At 41.1% G+C, this 14535-nt stretch overlaps 1 protein-coding gene across 1 annotated transcript; it reads left to right on the top strand.

Annotated features, from left to right (window-relative positions):
• Nucleotides 1–2887: 2887 nt before the first annotated feature.
• On the top strand, nucleotides 2888–13133 carry lhx4 (LIM homeobox 4). Its single transcript, XM_049587842.1, has 6 exons — nucleotides 2888–2966; nucleotides 6754–6925; nucleotides 8842–9044; nucleotides 9619–9773; nucleotides 10695–10866; nucleotides 11729–13133. The coding sequence occupies exons 1-6, from the start codon at nucleotides 2888–2890 to the stop codon at nucleotides 12115–12117; spliced, it is 1170 nt and encodes a 389-aa protein (XP_049443799.1). The 3' UTR covers nucleotides 12118–13133.
• The last annotated feature ends 1402 nt before the right edge of the window (nucleotides 13134–14535 follow it).

Genomic DNA, 14535 nt, shown 5'->3' with positions numbered 1-14535 from the left:
GGTGACACACACACCTGTGCTATCAGCTTGCTCTCCCTGCACAGATGGATGTGTTTCTGTATTTCTGACTCCCTGCTCAGTAAGATGGATCTGTGAATCTCACATGTCAATGAACTCGTCCACTGAAATATTAGATCTAATTAGAGGTGGCTGGGTCAACAGCGGTGGCAAAGGAGTCGCCCTCTGTGTGAATTATTGCCCGAGAGCTGCTTCCTCCACAGCTTTTTCCCTCTCTCTTACAGTAGCACCTACACATGGACAAAGATCCGTCATTTCTCCTATCTCAGAGAGTGCATTATTCTAATCATTTCATCATTATTCTTGCTCTGCTTTCTCGTGTTTGAGTGCATTGTTTAAGGATAAAAAAAATGATTTGGTGTTTTGTTAAATCTGATTTATGCGTGAGGGCCTAGCAGTAAACAACTAGTTGAATTTTGTCAATATTAAAATATATATTTTGCAGCCTAATTATTTATATATCACCTCCTCTTTTAAATATTTCCAGTCATCTTGTGCAGTGTATTTTTCTTGATGGATCCAGATGTGTATTGTTTTGCAATTCGTTTTGTCAATCCCACATTTTTTTTTGGTGCCATCTCATTTAACGATGCAAAAAACGCCATTTAGTGTCCCACCAAACCAGATGTGCGCGCTCACATCTTTTCTCTTTCTGCATTTTGCATCCGTCAATTATTCTAATTGTGTTGCCCTTTGCTGACAGGTTAAGAGCATTTTTATCTGCATTGTTTTCCAGGGCAGCTAAAGGGGTCTCGATACCAACAATCAGAGTAATTGAATAGTTGAATAAATTGAATGATCTTGAGGGGAAAAGTGTATAATGAAAATAAAGTAAGACCAGATGACTCCTTTGCTGCACATGCACGCCATGGATGGATGGATGGAGGGATGGAGGGATGGATGGACACCTGGCCTGAGAGACTGCAGCTTTGAATCGCTTTGATAGAAAAAAAATATTCCAGTATTATCCCATGCCTGCTTTTTTAATCAGCTTGATGTGCGTTTTCATTTTACTAAATTACATTTGAAACATTAACCACACAAGGCGCACGGCTTATGGGATTGAGGGTCCCTCCAGTATATAAACGGTGTGCGACAATGGAATAAACAGTCCGATGGAAATACGGGAACAGATATGAGGATAAATCAGCATAATGTAGCAGCAAAGACAATGTGTCTTGTTTGAAATGGACACACGCAAAATCTCATTTATTTCCCCCAAAGATGGAGGACACTCATTTGTGTCATTTGTGCACACACTTTCTGCACACTGCAGATTGTTCATTGATAATTGAATTCCAATTTCTTTAAATATATTCTTTAGTGGAAATATTTTTCCACACACAAAAAAAAATCCATACATTTTCTTTAATGTAGAGCATCTTTTTTAAAAAATAATTATTATCGTCATTTTAATTATAATTGTGGCACGGAAATGTGTTGAATTGATACCATGATAATAATTATTGTATCAAATAAGTTATTTAAAATGTATATAAATAAAATATTGATTTGTAAAATTAAAAAAAAAATAGAAACCTAATTTCTAGTTCAAAATAAACTCTGGTTGTAGTTAAGCGTGCATCCAGATGTGTCTGTGCAGATGTGGTGTGACCTGCAGACGGACTCCCTGTTGATGAAAACTACCTGCGCCGCGTTTGGAGGCGGACCGGCGGGGGGAAAGCACCACTGTGTGCTTTTCTTTCCACGCTTGAAGTAAATTGGAAGCGAAGATTGAGTTCATCTAGCTTGAACTAGCGGCCCTCCGGGGGGAATATCTTATCCGGGAGAGCAGTCTCAGACGATGGGGTTTGAAATGAACAGTGTCAGGAGGACTGCGCCCAGACTCCTAATCCTACCTGTCACTGAGAGCTGAGAGACATCCAGCTGGATGGGCGCTGCTGCCACGCTGCCGGGAGAGTGTACACGGCTCAGGCAGGTGAAGGTGCTGTGGATTTGACTCAGACATGTGTCCAATAATAACACTTCTGTGTGTGGTTTCACTGTTGCTCCGAGTGACACCCTTTCACTGTGAAATGATATTTGAACTGAGACAAGAGGGGAAAACGTGTGCACGAATATCATTCTATTTTGTGGGAGATATGCACCTTTCATATTTGCAACCACGTGCAATGACAAAAACTTGCATCTTGTCTAAAGCATCTTGTGCATGGGGAACATATGCGCAGCAGTGAAACCTTCAAGGACAGCTCCCCTTTCTTTGTGAATGCTCTTATTGTTAGTTCCCAAAACAAAAGTGAGCTGTTCCTCGTTTTCCTGGCTGCATGGATGTCACCACCCCCCTCCCTCCTCCTCCTCCTCCTCCGCCTTCTTACCAGAAGGAGCCCTGCTGGCCCGGGGCCCCTCCAGGAGCCACTGCAGTGAGCTATTTATGGTCTCCACAGGAACAAGGTCCCGCCTCTCCGGAGACATTTTCATATACCATGTTAGACGCCTCTCCTCCTCTCGCTTTCTCCTCCTCTGCTTGTACACCTATAGAGGATGCTTTCCGCCCCCGGGGGCCTCCTCTTCCTGCTCTCCCATTGGCCCCCGGTGAGCCTCTGCCGCGGTGACGTCAGGCCCCGCCGCCCCTGCAGCGCTGAATGGACCAAGCAGCCTGTCTGATTCACTCCAAAACAGCTCGGCACGGCACGGCACGGACATCATCCCGGGAATAGAGGCATAACAGGGATAGAGGCTTGACGGGGGGACAGCGAGGACAGACAGCCTGCAGAGAGGAAGGAGAGAGGCCTCATCAGCAGCAGCAGCAGCATCATACTTTTGTTTCTCTCCAAAAGACAGGACGGGGGAGTGCGCCCACCGTGTTGCGGGTGTATGTGCGTGCGTTTGTCTCCCGGTTTGGATCACGATGATGCAAAGTGCGGCGGTCCTACCGACAGAGAGTCCTGTAAAGAGTTTACCGGAGATTCTCGGAGTGCCACTGCAACGTAAGACATTTTTTACCCTCCTTTTTTTTTTTGGTGTCGATTATCAGTGTGGAAAGCGGCTGGCGGGTGCAACCTGTCCTGCAGGGTTTGGCTGTAAGGGAGAGGGGGGTTCAGTTACAGTAACTCGGCCGAGGATGAGGATGAAGAGAGGAGGCTGAACCTCTCTGTCTTAGACTGTCACGTACAGGCCAATGATGTGTCATGCTGCTTATATTTCAACGAGCATAGACGTCTTAAATAATACTAATTATTGGCCTCAGAGCCAAGCAGAGACCATCCCGCGTGTCCATGAATCTTTGCAGCCTCGCCGGGCTCTGCAATAGGCTGCAACACTCACAGTGCAAAGGATGGCACTTAGGATGAAATAATAATTCTCTTATTTAAAAAAACAGCTTTTAATATTCCAGTTTGGCCTCAAACTTTGCTGCATCCCCTGTCAGGTTGCTGGGCTCACAGTGAGCCTTCAGAGGCAGCTGTTAATTTGTAAACGAGCCTGCATGGTCAAGAGATCAGACGCAGTTGTCATCACCCATCAGACAAACACACACTGACTTTGATTGACACGCATTACTGGGTCAAATCAACGCCTCATATGTTTTATTTAGTCGATTTTGCCTCTGATACAAGGCCTATATTTCTGTTTTTATGTTTTGCAATTAAGAATGATATAAATAATTCGTTTTGGCCACTATTTAACACATATTTATCACAGTTATTCTGCAGCATCCCATTGTAGTTTCTACCTTTAAGCATCAAAGGCGAGAATTACCTTACATCTGTTCGTCCCGGCGTGTTAATCTGTCCCAGGCCCTTCATAATCTGATCGTGCAATCAAGATAGAAGTGCAGTGGGATACATCTCTGCTCTGACCTAATTATTCAGAGGCGAGGTGCTCAAATGTACAGATGGACCTACTCTAATAGGCTAAAAACAAAAGCAAAATTTGATAACACAGGGAGATAATTAATAGAGTGCTCCCCGGTTTCAAAACACTCATAATAAAATGTGTTGTAGCTCTGAATATTTAAGTTAATGGCCTATAAATTACCCCAAAAATACAGAATAATTGTTTTATTTGTGGCACATTACTGTTTAGTGTAACAAAAAATACAGGTGGTGCCATTTGGAGTCCCTCGCAGCCTGTTGAGCAAAGTATTTAAATGAAAAAAGAGACTATATGTGCTCGGCTTATGCTCTTTAATTTTATAAATCGAGGCAGATTAAAAGATTGGATAAGGATCCTGCCACTCAGCCCCCTGCGGTACCAGCATTCATCCTGGATTTAAACCTGGATTATTCCGGGAATAAAAGCAACAGCGAATTTATCTAAACATTTATTCTACACCGTGGACAGAGTGCTCTGCTGACTCAGGGCAATTACACCCAAACTTTAACCTGCAGGCTATTAGTCTGGGATATAAAGTGTTTACCTCACGTTTAATTACCACAAATCATTCGACAATTGAAAGTATGAGAGGCTGCCAGAGTGCACTTATTCTTATATAGGGGAGGGGAGAGGAGAAAAAAACCCTGTTAAAGCAGTTTGGAGTTCTCTGAAAATGTGTTTCACTTCCTGTGTGTGGGATGATGGAGGCGATGAGACTGGATGGTAGGAGTGAATTGAAGGAGTGGAGTGGTGGCAACTGATACTGAGATATGAAGACCTCCTGGACACACGAGGTTTACTCTCTCTCTCTCTCTCTCTCTCTCTCTCTCATACACACACACACACACACACACACACACACATACACACGCACGCACAGGAGCTGGACAGTGGACCCTCTGCCAAGATCGTGCTGCTGTCCTTTCAGCACCACTTCTCTCGGTCCCGCTCAGCTTCATCCACCCACCACTTATCTGCAGATATTTAACACGACTCTAATTTCTCCTCACATAAAAAACAAGATCAGTGCACTTTTTTCCAAATATATTTTTCTTTTATCCATGTGCGAATTGACTCACTATCAAGGTGGGAAAAGGCCAGTGCAGCCGATGATCCTGTGTCTGTGTCTGTGCAGGAATGTTGCTCTATTTACTGTGTGCATCGCTTGGGCTGGATATTTTCTGCAACATACATCCCTCCCTCCTCCCTCAGAAAAACGACACCTAATCAAAAATATTAATATGCTTTTTCCACTGATTTAAACATATTTAATTTTAGCCACAAACGCCTCAAATTAAAGCTGCAAAAATGCACAAAAAATGCAAAACCACACATTTTAAATATATAAAACGCGTGTCCACACCCTGTGCAGGCTGCTCAGACCTCCATGTTGCATTAATCGGGAGCTTTGTGTGTTTCTTTGCAGACTGTGTGCTGTGATGAGATTAAGGCGGTTATTGTTAGATGATGTTTTGTCTCGACAGTAAACAGCCTCGCCGCCGCAGCCAGTGTGTGTGAGTGTGTGTGTGTGTGTGTGTGTGTGTGTTTATAGCTGCTGGGTGTTTTCTGACGTTTGCTCTGTCCATTTCTCCTCCATATTGATTTTTCATTATCGGATATCATGTGGATGTTTGACTAAGTGAAGCCGCGAGAGACAATTTAGTAAATATAAATGCACTGCCATTTACAGAATAATTAAAGATGATTAAAGGTTGTTTTTAAGAAGATGGGAGGAGGCCTTTTTTACAATAGAAATTTCTGTTAAATAATTATCTGTTAAAGGATGCCTTTAATTATGTGTAAAGACACTTAAATGTCTTTAAAATTGTAGCCGTATATTAATAGACTAAATTAAGGTATCTGGTTGTGAGGGTTCAGCTTTGAGGGAAAATGTGTATTTTGTTATAGATACATATTTGACTGGTTCATGAATTAAATTTCTTTTTTTGTAATTTAGTAGATGATCGATGCCGCTGCAGAATGATGTAAAGGAAGGTTAGATATTGTATGGTCCCTGTTTCTGTAGATGTGCACATGTGGTCTGCTGCTGCATCCCAGATGTGTTTTTCTCGTCTCGTCTTTTTGTGACTCTCGCCTTGACCCCAACATATAGCTCCTATAAAACCATCTAGAAAAATAACCAGGCTTCAGAGGTACAGAACTGTGTAACAAGATCAATAATGATACAAAATAAATGAAGAAAATGTCATTAAAAATAAGTATCTCTGCACTGCTGGGAAACAGCTCCGAGTTCAGCACCTTGGACAGTGACGGACACCTTTTACAAAGCGCTTTAAATACAAAAGTTAGAAGACAATATTATTTATTTTTTCAAATATAACATCGTTTGTTATTAAAGACAAAAAAACCTAATTAATAACACGATTTATAAGGATTAAAAATAAGAAAGCAGCGAGACAAAAGTGGGTCAAAAATATAATAAAAATAACATTCAAAAAACATATAGGACCAAGATTTAAAAAATAAATGCATCACAAGGTTATATGATCAGCTTTGTGATGCATCTATTTTAAATTTTTGGTTCTTTTATTAATTAAAATTAAAATTACATCATCTAAATTAAAATATTAGACTGATAAAAGCTTTTGAAAATGCATCTTGTATTTTTGAATATCATATAATTTAATACAACTAATAATATAAATGTGTCACTTGACATATTGTGAGGACTGAGCTGCAGGTTGGGACATGATGGAGGGAAAACTCACTTGTTTTAATGCGCAAATTCAGATTTAAATTCATGTAAGCGTTAATGAAACTGTTGTTATTTTATTGTTTAATAACGCGTGCATTAAAGCATTTATTTCTGTGGATATCATGGGTTGCTCACCTCTGTCTTTATTCACTGTCTATGTGTGTGTTTTGTTGTTTCCCCCGCAGAGATCCCTCAGTGTGCCGGCTGTAGTCAGCACATCCTGGACAAGTTCATCCTGAAGGTGCTGGACAGACACTGGCACTCCAAGTGCCTCAAGTGCGCCGATTGTCAGACTCCGCTGGCGGACAAATGTTTCTCCCGGGCAGGAAGCGTCTACTGCAAAGAGGATTTTTTCAAGTCAGTGTCTTTTATTATTTGACTTTGTTATTCACGTTTATATGTCTTCATAATTAAGCTAACGTTCAGCTCTCTGAAATAATTAGCTGGTTTCTTGGCCTGAACTGTGACCGGAAATACGACTAACATCAACAGGATGAAATTCAAACAAGCTAACATTAGCTTAGTTGCACCGACGGAAAGTTACATTTTGGTCATTTTTACCAGTAATTAATGTGACTGTATATTGTGTAACTGAGGGAGATAAGTCTTTAATTAATTTGTCTATATTCAATATCTACAAAATAACCTACTGGTTTAGATTTTATCTGGTATAAAATGAAACTAGCAACATTAGCTTAAATAGTTAGCCTACTTATGTGCTATTAGCATGTTAGCATTACCCCTTTAGCTTACATCTTTTTTTTTTTTTTAGGAATTTAAACAGTTACCTTTTAAAAAATTTTTTTTAGAAAAGCATGCTTTATTATAATGAAAGAAGATATATATTTTAAATTGTTTTTACAGTAAGGTTTTATCTTTAAGTACATTTTATTATTTATTATAAAATTATAAACCATAATATCCAGATTTTTTTTTCAATATTTTGATATGGTATGGCATTAATCATAATTTTTCAAATAGTATTTATTTTTCCCTTTTTATTAAAATATCCACCAATTTTTTTTTTTTTTTTTTTTTATCTTTAATATCTTCGTTTACAATTGTTATGGTCTGGATTTAATTACTTTTTTATTTTATTTTTTCTAATCGTTAAAATGATTTTGTATTAAACAGCTATCATTTTCTGATATAAAATGATACCATTAGTAAGCTTAAGGCAACTCAGTGGACTATTTGCTGATTTATTTCAGAACTGAAAAATATGTTGATGCAGATAATATTCATAAGTATTCATAATTTCCATTTTTACTGACCATTTCGTACTGCTGACATAATAAGAGAAACAAAAATATCAATACAAGAACTCAAAAACTCCTTTTCTGTTTCCATTTTCACTCTCTGCTTTCTTTCTTTCTTTCTTTCTTTCTTTCTTTCTTTCTTTCTTTCTAACGATTGGATTTCTGAGGCACTACAGAAGAAAATTGAGTTTGACTTTTATCCAAAACAGGATCAGCAGATCCAAGCTTTTTACTAAATCATGTTTGAAAGGTTTTAATGCTCAAAGCTTGAATGAGACCTAAAGAGCTCTGGAGTCTTAACTGAGAGCTAACTGTATTAGCCGACCCCGGGGGACGGCAAGGAGACGTTTGCATGTTCAAACTGTGGCGAGGGACACGTGTGACTGGAGAACATGCACATACATAAACACAGAGATACACACGTGTAAACGCACAGATTCAGTAGTGTATGCTTCCCGGTAGTGATTTGGAGGCTTCACCTTGCTCTTTTTTATTTCTGTGGGTTGGTTGTGTGATTTAAAGCCTCTCCTGAGTCAGTGTTTTATTGGTTCTCCTCGGGGTGTGTTTACTGTGAGCACCCCTCCTCCTCCTCTTCCTCTTCTTCCTCTTCCTTCACCTCCTCCTCCTCCTTAGCTTTCAGGACTTCATCTGCAAACACATAAACATGCAAACATGCACACACACACTCACACAGGCGTGCGCACGCCACACAGTGCATTGATCGTCTCCATCCATCAACCTGCGGACAGGTCTATCGTTAACAGAAATGCATTCCAGTGCTGATTTTTCTCTCCACAACAGCTGGAGCTTCTATTAATACAGACACTGTGCCATCATTCTTGGCTGCAGTTGAAGAAATATCTGTCTGGCATGTGAAATTTTAATCTAGGTTGGTCTCGCTATCTCCACCAGCCTGTAAAGTGGGCATAAATAGGAGAGGGATGTCAGTCTACCCTGCTGGTGTTTTGCATTTAATGTTCTAATGGCAGCTCTCTTCTTCATGTTTTCCTGCAGGCGTTTTGGAACAAAATGTGCATCATGTCAACAGGGGATCCCTCCGACGCAGGTTGTGCGGAAGGCGCAGGACTTTGTGTATCACCTGCACTGCTTCGCCTGCATCATGTGCAGCCGGCAACTGGCCACCGGGGACGAGTTTTACCTCATGGAGGATGGGAGGCTGGTGTGCAAGGTGGATTATGAGACTGCAAAACAAAACGGTAGGTTGGGATGCATCCAAAATATTAACATCGGCTAAAATCCAGTCAATGGAAAGGAAAAATACAGGCTGAAACTTTACTTAAAAAGATTTGTTTAAACGATTATGACTCATTTATATCCATACAGTCAGACACGGCCTGTGTGAGTCAGCCTTTACTAAATCAGAATCACAGCAGAGGATGTGACAGATGAAGCTATGTACATTGTGTAATGCAGTGAAATGACTACTGACTGTGGATCTATGTTGTTTGTCGTCTGGGTGTGTATGCTGTCTCTTTCCCTCCCTCTCCTCTGAGATTTCCATGCATCTCTGATTGATTATGTAAAGTGAAGCTATGCTCTTATATGGTGGGGCCCCAATAACTACATTCCTCTGGCACTCGGGCTGTGTAGATTTATGTCCTCTGCTGTGGGAGTGGGACAGATGCACAAGGACAATAATACACTTCCATACATGACCATTCACTTCATTTAACGCGCATACACTCCACACAAAGGCTGAGGGGCACCGGCTGTTAAGGCAACGTGATGAATGTAAGAAGAAGTCACTCACACTTGTAATGATGTTTTCAGATGATTCAGAGGCGGGGACCAAGCGACCGAGGACCACCATCACGGCCAAGCAGCTAGAGACCCTCAAAAGTGCCTACAAAAACTCGCCGAAGCCGGCACGCCATGTCAGAGAGCAGCTGTCCTCGGAGACGGGGCTGGACATGAGAGTAGTGCAGGTAGAGGATTTTGTCTATTGTCCATATTCCTGCAAAAGGCTCTCTGTTATCTGCAACGTCGACAAAAAGCAATAGCAAAAAGACAACATCATGTCACTCTGATTATTTTTAATAATTATCACAAATGTGTTTGCCCCATACGACCTGACGACAAGCTGAGCTCCTTAGGTAGCTACTTAATGTTCATTATAAAAACAGATCATGTAAAACCAGCATACAAGCCTTTATTATCAGACTTTGGAGCTAAAAAGACTTCATTTTATTTAAAAGATGAACAAAGACACGATAAAACACATCTTAATGATATCTCAAACTTAATATTTTTTACTTTACTCTATGGTCAGCTTTAACATTTCTTTCAACGATATTTTCTTTTTCTGTTTATTTAATATTCAGTTGTGAATCTTTTTGCACCACTATTTTTGAACAGTGTTTTTTGAAGTTTATTTAGATGAGAATCAGGAAATTATTTTAGAGGTGGTTATATATTCCACCATGTATTCCAATGTGTTCACAACTATTTTGTGTCAAACTAAATAGTTTTAAGATTTGAAGATCATAAAAATAATAATAATTTATAATAATAATAATAATTCCAATTTAATGACAAAAAAAAAATAATTCATGATGATTTTATCAGTTTTTATTTTCACTTAATGATCCAAGGTTAAGGTCGAAGCACATGGGGAGTTTGCGCCTTTTAAGTTGCAGCACGCAAACATTTTAAGTGTTGCCTTTCTATATTATTGTCCTTTTGACTTTTAAACTGGCCTTTGTTTTTCTATTGTGATGTGTATATGTTTTTTGCTATTTATTGATGGTACAGCACTGTACAACTCTTGTTGTTTTTAAAAGTGTTTTATAACTAAATTGGGATTGGACTGGATTTTGGATAACAATAATTGTTATTATCTGTGTCAGGTGTGGTTCCAGAACCGACGAGCAAAGGAAAAGCGCCTGAAGAAAGATGCAGGTCGACATCGCTGGACTCAGTTTTACAAAAGTGTTAAACGCAGCAGAGGAGGAACTAAAGTAGAGAAGGAAAGCTCAGCTGACGACGCAGGACTCAGTGACAGTGAACTCAGCTTCAGAGGTACGTGTTGTGTGGAAAACTTTAACTGAGTCCATATCTGTAATTACTAAAGAGAGAGATTCCTGAAAGGGAGTTGTCAGTCATGCTGTCGTGTTAATGGGATCAAGGGAGCCTACAAGCTGCTAAATGATACGATGTAGCAGCACATGAATGTGTCTTTGTGGCAATTCATTTGTTTTCTTGTATTGTTCGGTGCACGGTGTCAGGAAAATCCAAAATGGCATTCTCATTTCGCATTCCCCTCACACGTCCCCGCAGCCGCTGACGCATCCTCCTGTTTCCATTTGTCGCCATGATGGAGCTTATTGCAAAAGAGAGAGGCTTCTTAGTGGGATGCAAACGACATTTTAGACATCCCTGTGTTATTTAATGTCCGCAAAACCCGTTTTGGGTAGTCATAAAAGTCTTCAAGCCACTTTTAAAAAGAAGGCCATTTTTATGAGAAATGAAAACATGGTGACAGAAACTCTATAAAGCATGTGAAGCTTTTAGTCAATTAGAGAGAAAGCGCTCTGGGGCATTGTTGTTATTGAAGCGGCTCGGGGGAGGGATTGATATGGAAACAAATATTTTGTGCTGCAGTAATTGCACACATACAGACCTCCTTTGTTCGAGAAGAAAGTGAAGCACATCCTTTCTCACCAACAAAACTCAAACGCTTGTCAGATACTTAGCAGTGGCTCAGCAGTCCACTTACTGTACCTGTGAAATTCACATAATGTTGCCACAATAAATCTCACTCATAAAAGCACTTAACTGTATTGAAATATAACAACTATATAATGCTTTTGCAGTCGACAGCTCTGTTGAAGTGTTAAAGTTTTTACGCCCCTCATGCTAAGTGATGGTATCTCCTCTACAGACGACCAGGTCCTGTCAGATCTCGGCCACACCAACGGGCTTTACGGGAGTGTCGGTGATGTGACCAACAGTGCAGTTCTGAACGGCGGCTTCTCTGTTGACACAGCAGGACAACCCTACCACGACATCCGAGCAGGAAGCCCCTACGGTCTCCCTCAGTCGCCCTCCTCCATCGCCTCTCTGCCCGGCCACACCCCTCTCCTCAACAATTTGGGCTTCAGCATGGACAGTCTGGTGGCGCAGGGCGGGCCGGGCGGCGTGGGACAGGCTCTGAGGGCCATGGCAGGGGGCCCCACCTCAGACCTCTCCACAGGCAGCAGTACGGGATACCCTGACTTCCCCACCAGCCCTGCGTCATGGCTGGACGAGATGGACCATTCCCAGTTTTGAATCTAGATCACGACAGAAGATCGCTGTGGGGATAAAACAGACTCACAAGGCTTTTTACATTTCTTTCTTTCACCCTCCAAGACTGGTACGTTTTGTGACTTTGGGTGAAGAGGAGAAGGAAGAGAAGAAATGTGTGACTCCCTCAGCAGTCGTGACGGTGAGAAAGCAACCGGGTCCAGATGTGTAGTCCGGACAAAAGCAGTGAAGAACACCTCCACACCGCTGAATGTTCAAAATCAACACTGTATCATACAATTTTTGGTATCACCTGACTTTATTTTGTTCTTTCACTCTGAGAATGAGACTCGGTGGATTAATGCTCACAGGGGAGGTGATACTGTCGCCCCCAAAATAAACCATCCCTGTCTAACAGCTACAACAATAGGGCTACAATCTAGGTCAAAGTCCCTATGAGACCCAGGAGGCACCTGCATGCTTCTGATTCATGATGAGTAGGACTGCTGTCTGGCCATATCAAAGCCTTTTACATTGGCGATGCACTTTACTCTCCTCTTCTTTTTCTACACACATGGACAGGAATGCAGAGAAAGGACGAGAGAGAAAAAGAGGAGAGACATATGCACAAGGCAAAAACACAGTGTTTCATTGGGAGAGAAATTTACAAGAACAGTGGCACAAGTGTGAATTTTGAACCATGCTGATGTTTTTTAAATGTATTGCTGAAGCTTACAAGTTATTAGGAAGTAGATGGCCGTTGGTCTGTCTGTCCGTCTGTCCGTAGAAACCGATGTCTCCTCTGTTTGAATGAGGGCGAACTCTGTTTGCTACACAGCAGGTCTCTCTTCTATATTTATAGGTGCTTGACTTGTTCTTGTCTGTGCAAAAGCTGCCTGAGAGCGGACGTCCGTCAGTATTAAATGATCTGTTTCCAGACTCGCCAGGCATCAAAGCTCAAGTGTTGGAGGACAGTCAAGAAGTTTAGGGTTCTGGAGAAATTCGACTCAAGTTAATATATCACACGTCTAAATTATTATTAATTTATTATTTTGAATGCACAGATGTAAGACGAGCGGATGTCCATTAATAAGACATGCAGATTCCTTTGCAGATGTTATAAATTAGATGGTTATGCAACATTAATTTGACATTCAAAACACCAACAAGTATTAGCAGGAGTAAAAAGTCCCTTTGTGTTGGCTCCCCCTGTTTCCTCAGTCTGCTCCAGGCTTCTCTTGGTAATCTACTCAGTCCAACAGAGCTCTAGCTTTGCCTGCTATCAACCTACTTACTGACCCCAGATGTGTTGTCAATCTGTTCTCCCTCTGCCTGGCCTCCATGTCAGAGGGATTACCACAGAGCCCCCCACTATCACCCTACTGTCGCTTCAGTGCTGGCATGACTGCTGGGCTGATATGTTTCTTACAGTTCAGGCCACATCAGCGCCATCTTAACATCATAAAGCCCCCCCACCCCCCCTCACCCCCCCACCCCCCACCCCACCCCACACACACACACACACACACACACACACACAGGAGACTGATTCACAAAAAAGTCTCATGAAATACAAACTTTCTTTGAGCTGTAACGGCAAAAAATAGTTTGACTGACCTGTTGAGCATGTCAGAACCAGTAGCTATTCTATTAAAAACATCCTCATTCTTATTTCTGAAGAAAAGAAATCTTATATATGTGGTCACCTTTTCATGAAGAATTGCCAAGTCCTTTTTTTTTTAACCAGAGCATCCTATAGAGTGGCGCAGGAATGAAGCTTAAAACCCAGAAATGACTAAGCATTTTTGCACTCCTGCTTTCTTCTCTTCTGTCTCGAAGCCAGTGGTTTTTCAAATGGGTTTTTGGTTAGTTGCCTAAAATAAGGTCTGTGGTTACAGCAAGCTTAAGAGACTTTCACGTTTTGTTCTACGACATAAAATGCATCAGTAAATATCCCACTCTTGAATTTTGAAGCCTTTAGGTGTCCTAAAAAAAGGTGGCTGAATGAGACTAGAAAACGTCATCATGCGAAATGTGGTTTTAAAGCCTCGTTGTGGTGGTGACCTTAAGTCATGTGTCTACAATAGCTTTTGACTTCGTGGTGTTGATTTGTTAAGATTATCTTGCTGAACAAAACGTGTAAATCTTAAACTTTTGTTTGCCATAGAGGTTATTTTCTGCAGTGATCCTGAATCCATTGGAAAAATACCATAGGCATTTTGATGACAGAATTAGGGCGACACTAACTTTCGTGTCGGCCTACTAAAAAAACAAAACATCATCCCTGCAGCACTCTATTTAAGAGCCAGAAAAACCAACAAACAGGAAGTAACACCATTAAGAAAATCGGGGTAACACTTTGGACTACAGCCTGCAGACTGCAGTGTAATGATCTAGGAAATACATGATATCAATGAAATACTTATTGTATAGCTATACTGGGATTAAAACAACGGTACAGGG

Source organism: Epinephelus fuscoguttatus, linkage group LG10 (genome assembly GCF_011397635.1).
Source record: "Epinephelus fuscoguttatus linkage group LG10, E.fuscoguttatus.final_Chr_v1".
NCBI classification, from domain to species: domain Eukaryota; kingdom Metazoa; phylum Chordata; class Actinopteri; order Perciformes; family Serranidae; genus Epinephelus; species Epinephelus fuscoguttatus.
The sequence above is the reverse complement of the archived record's forward strand: the minus strand, read 5'-3'. Positions and strand labels throughout refer to the sequence as shown.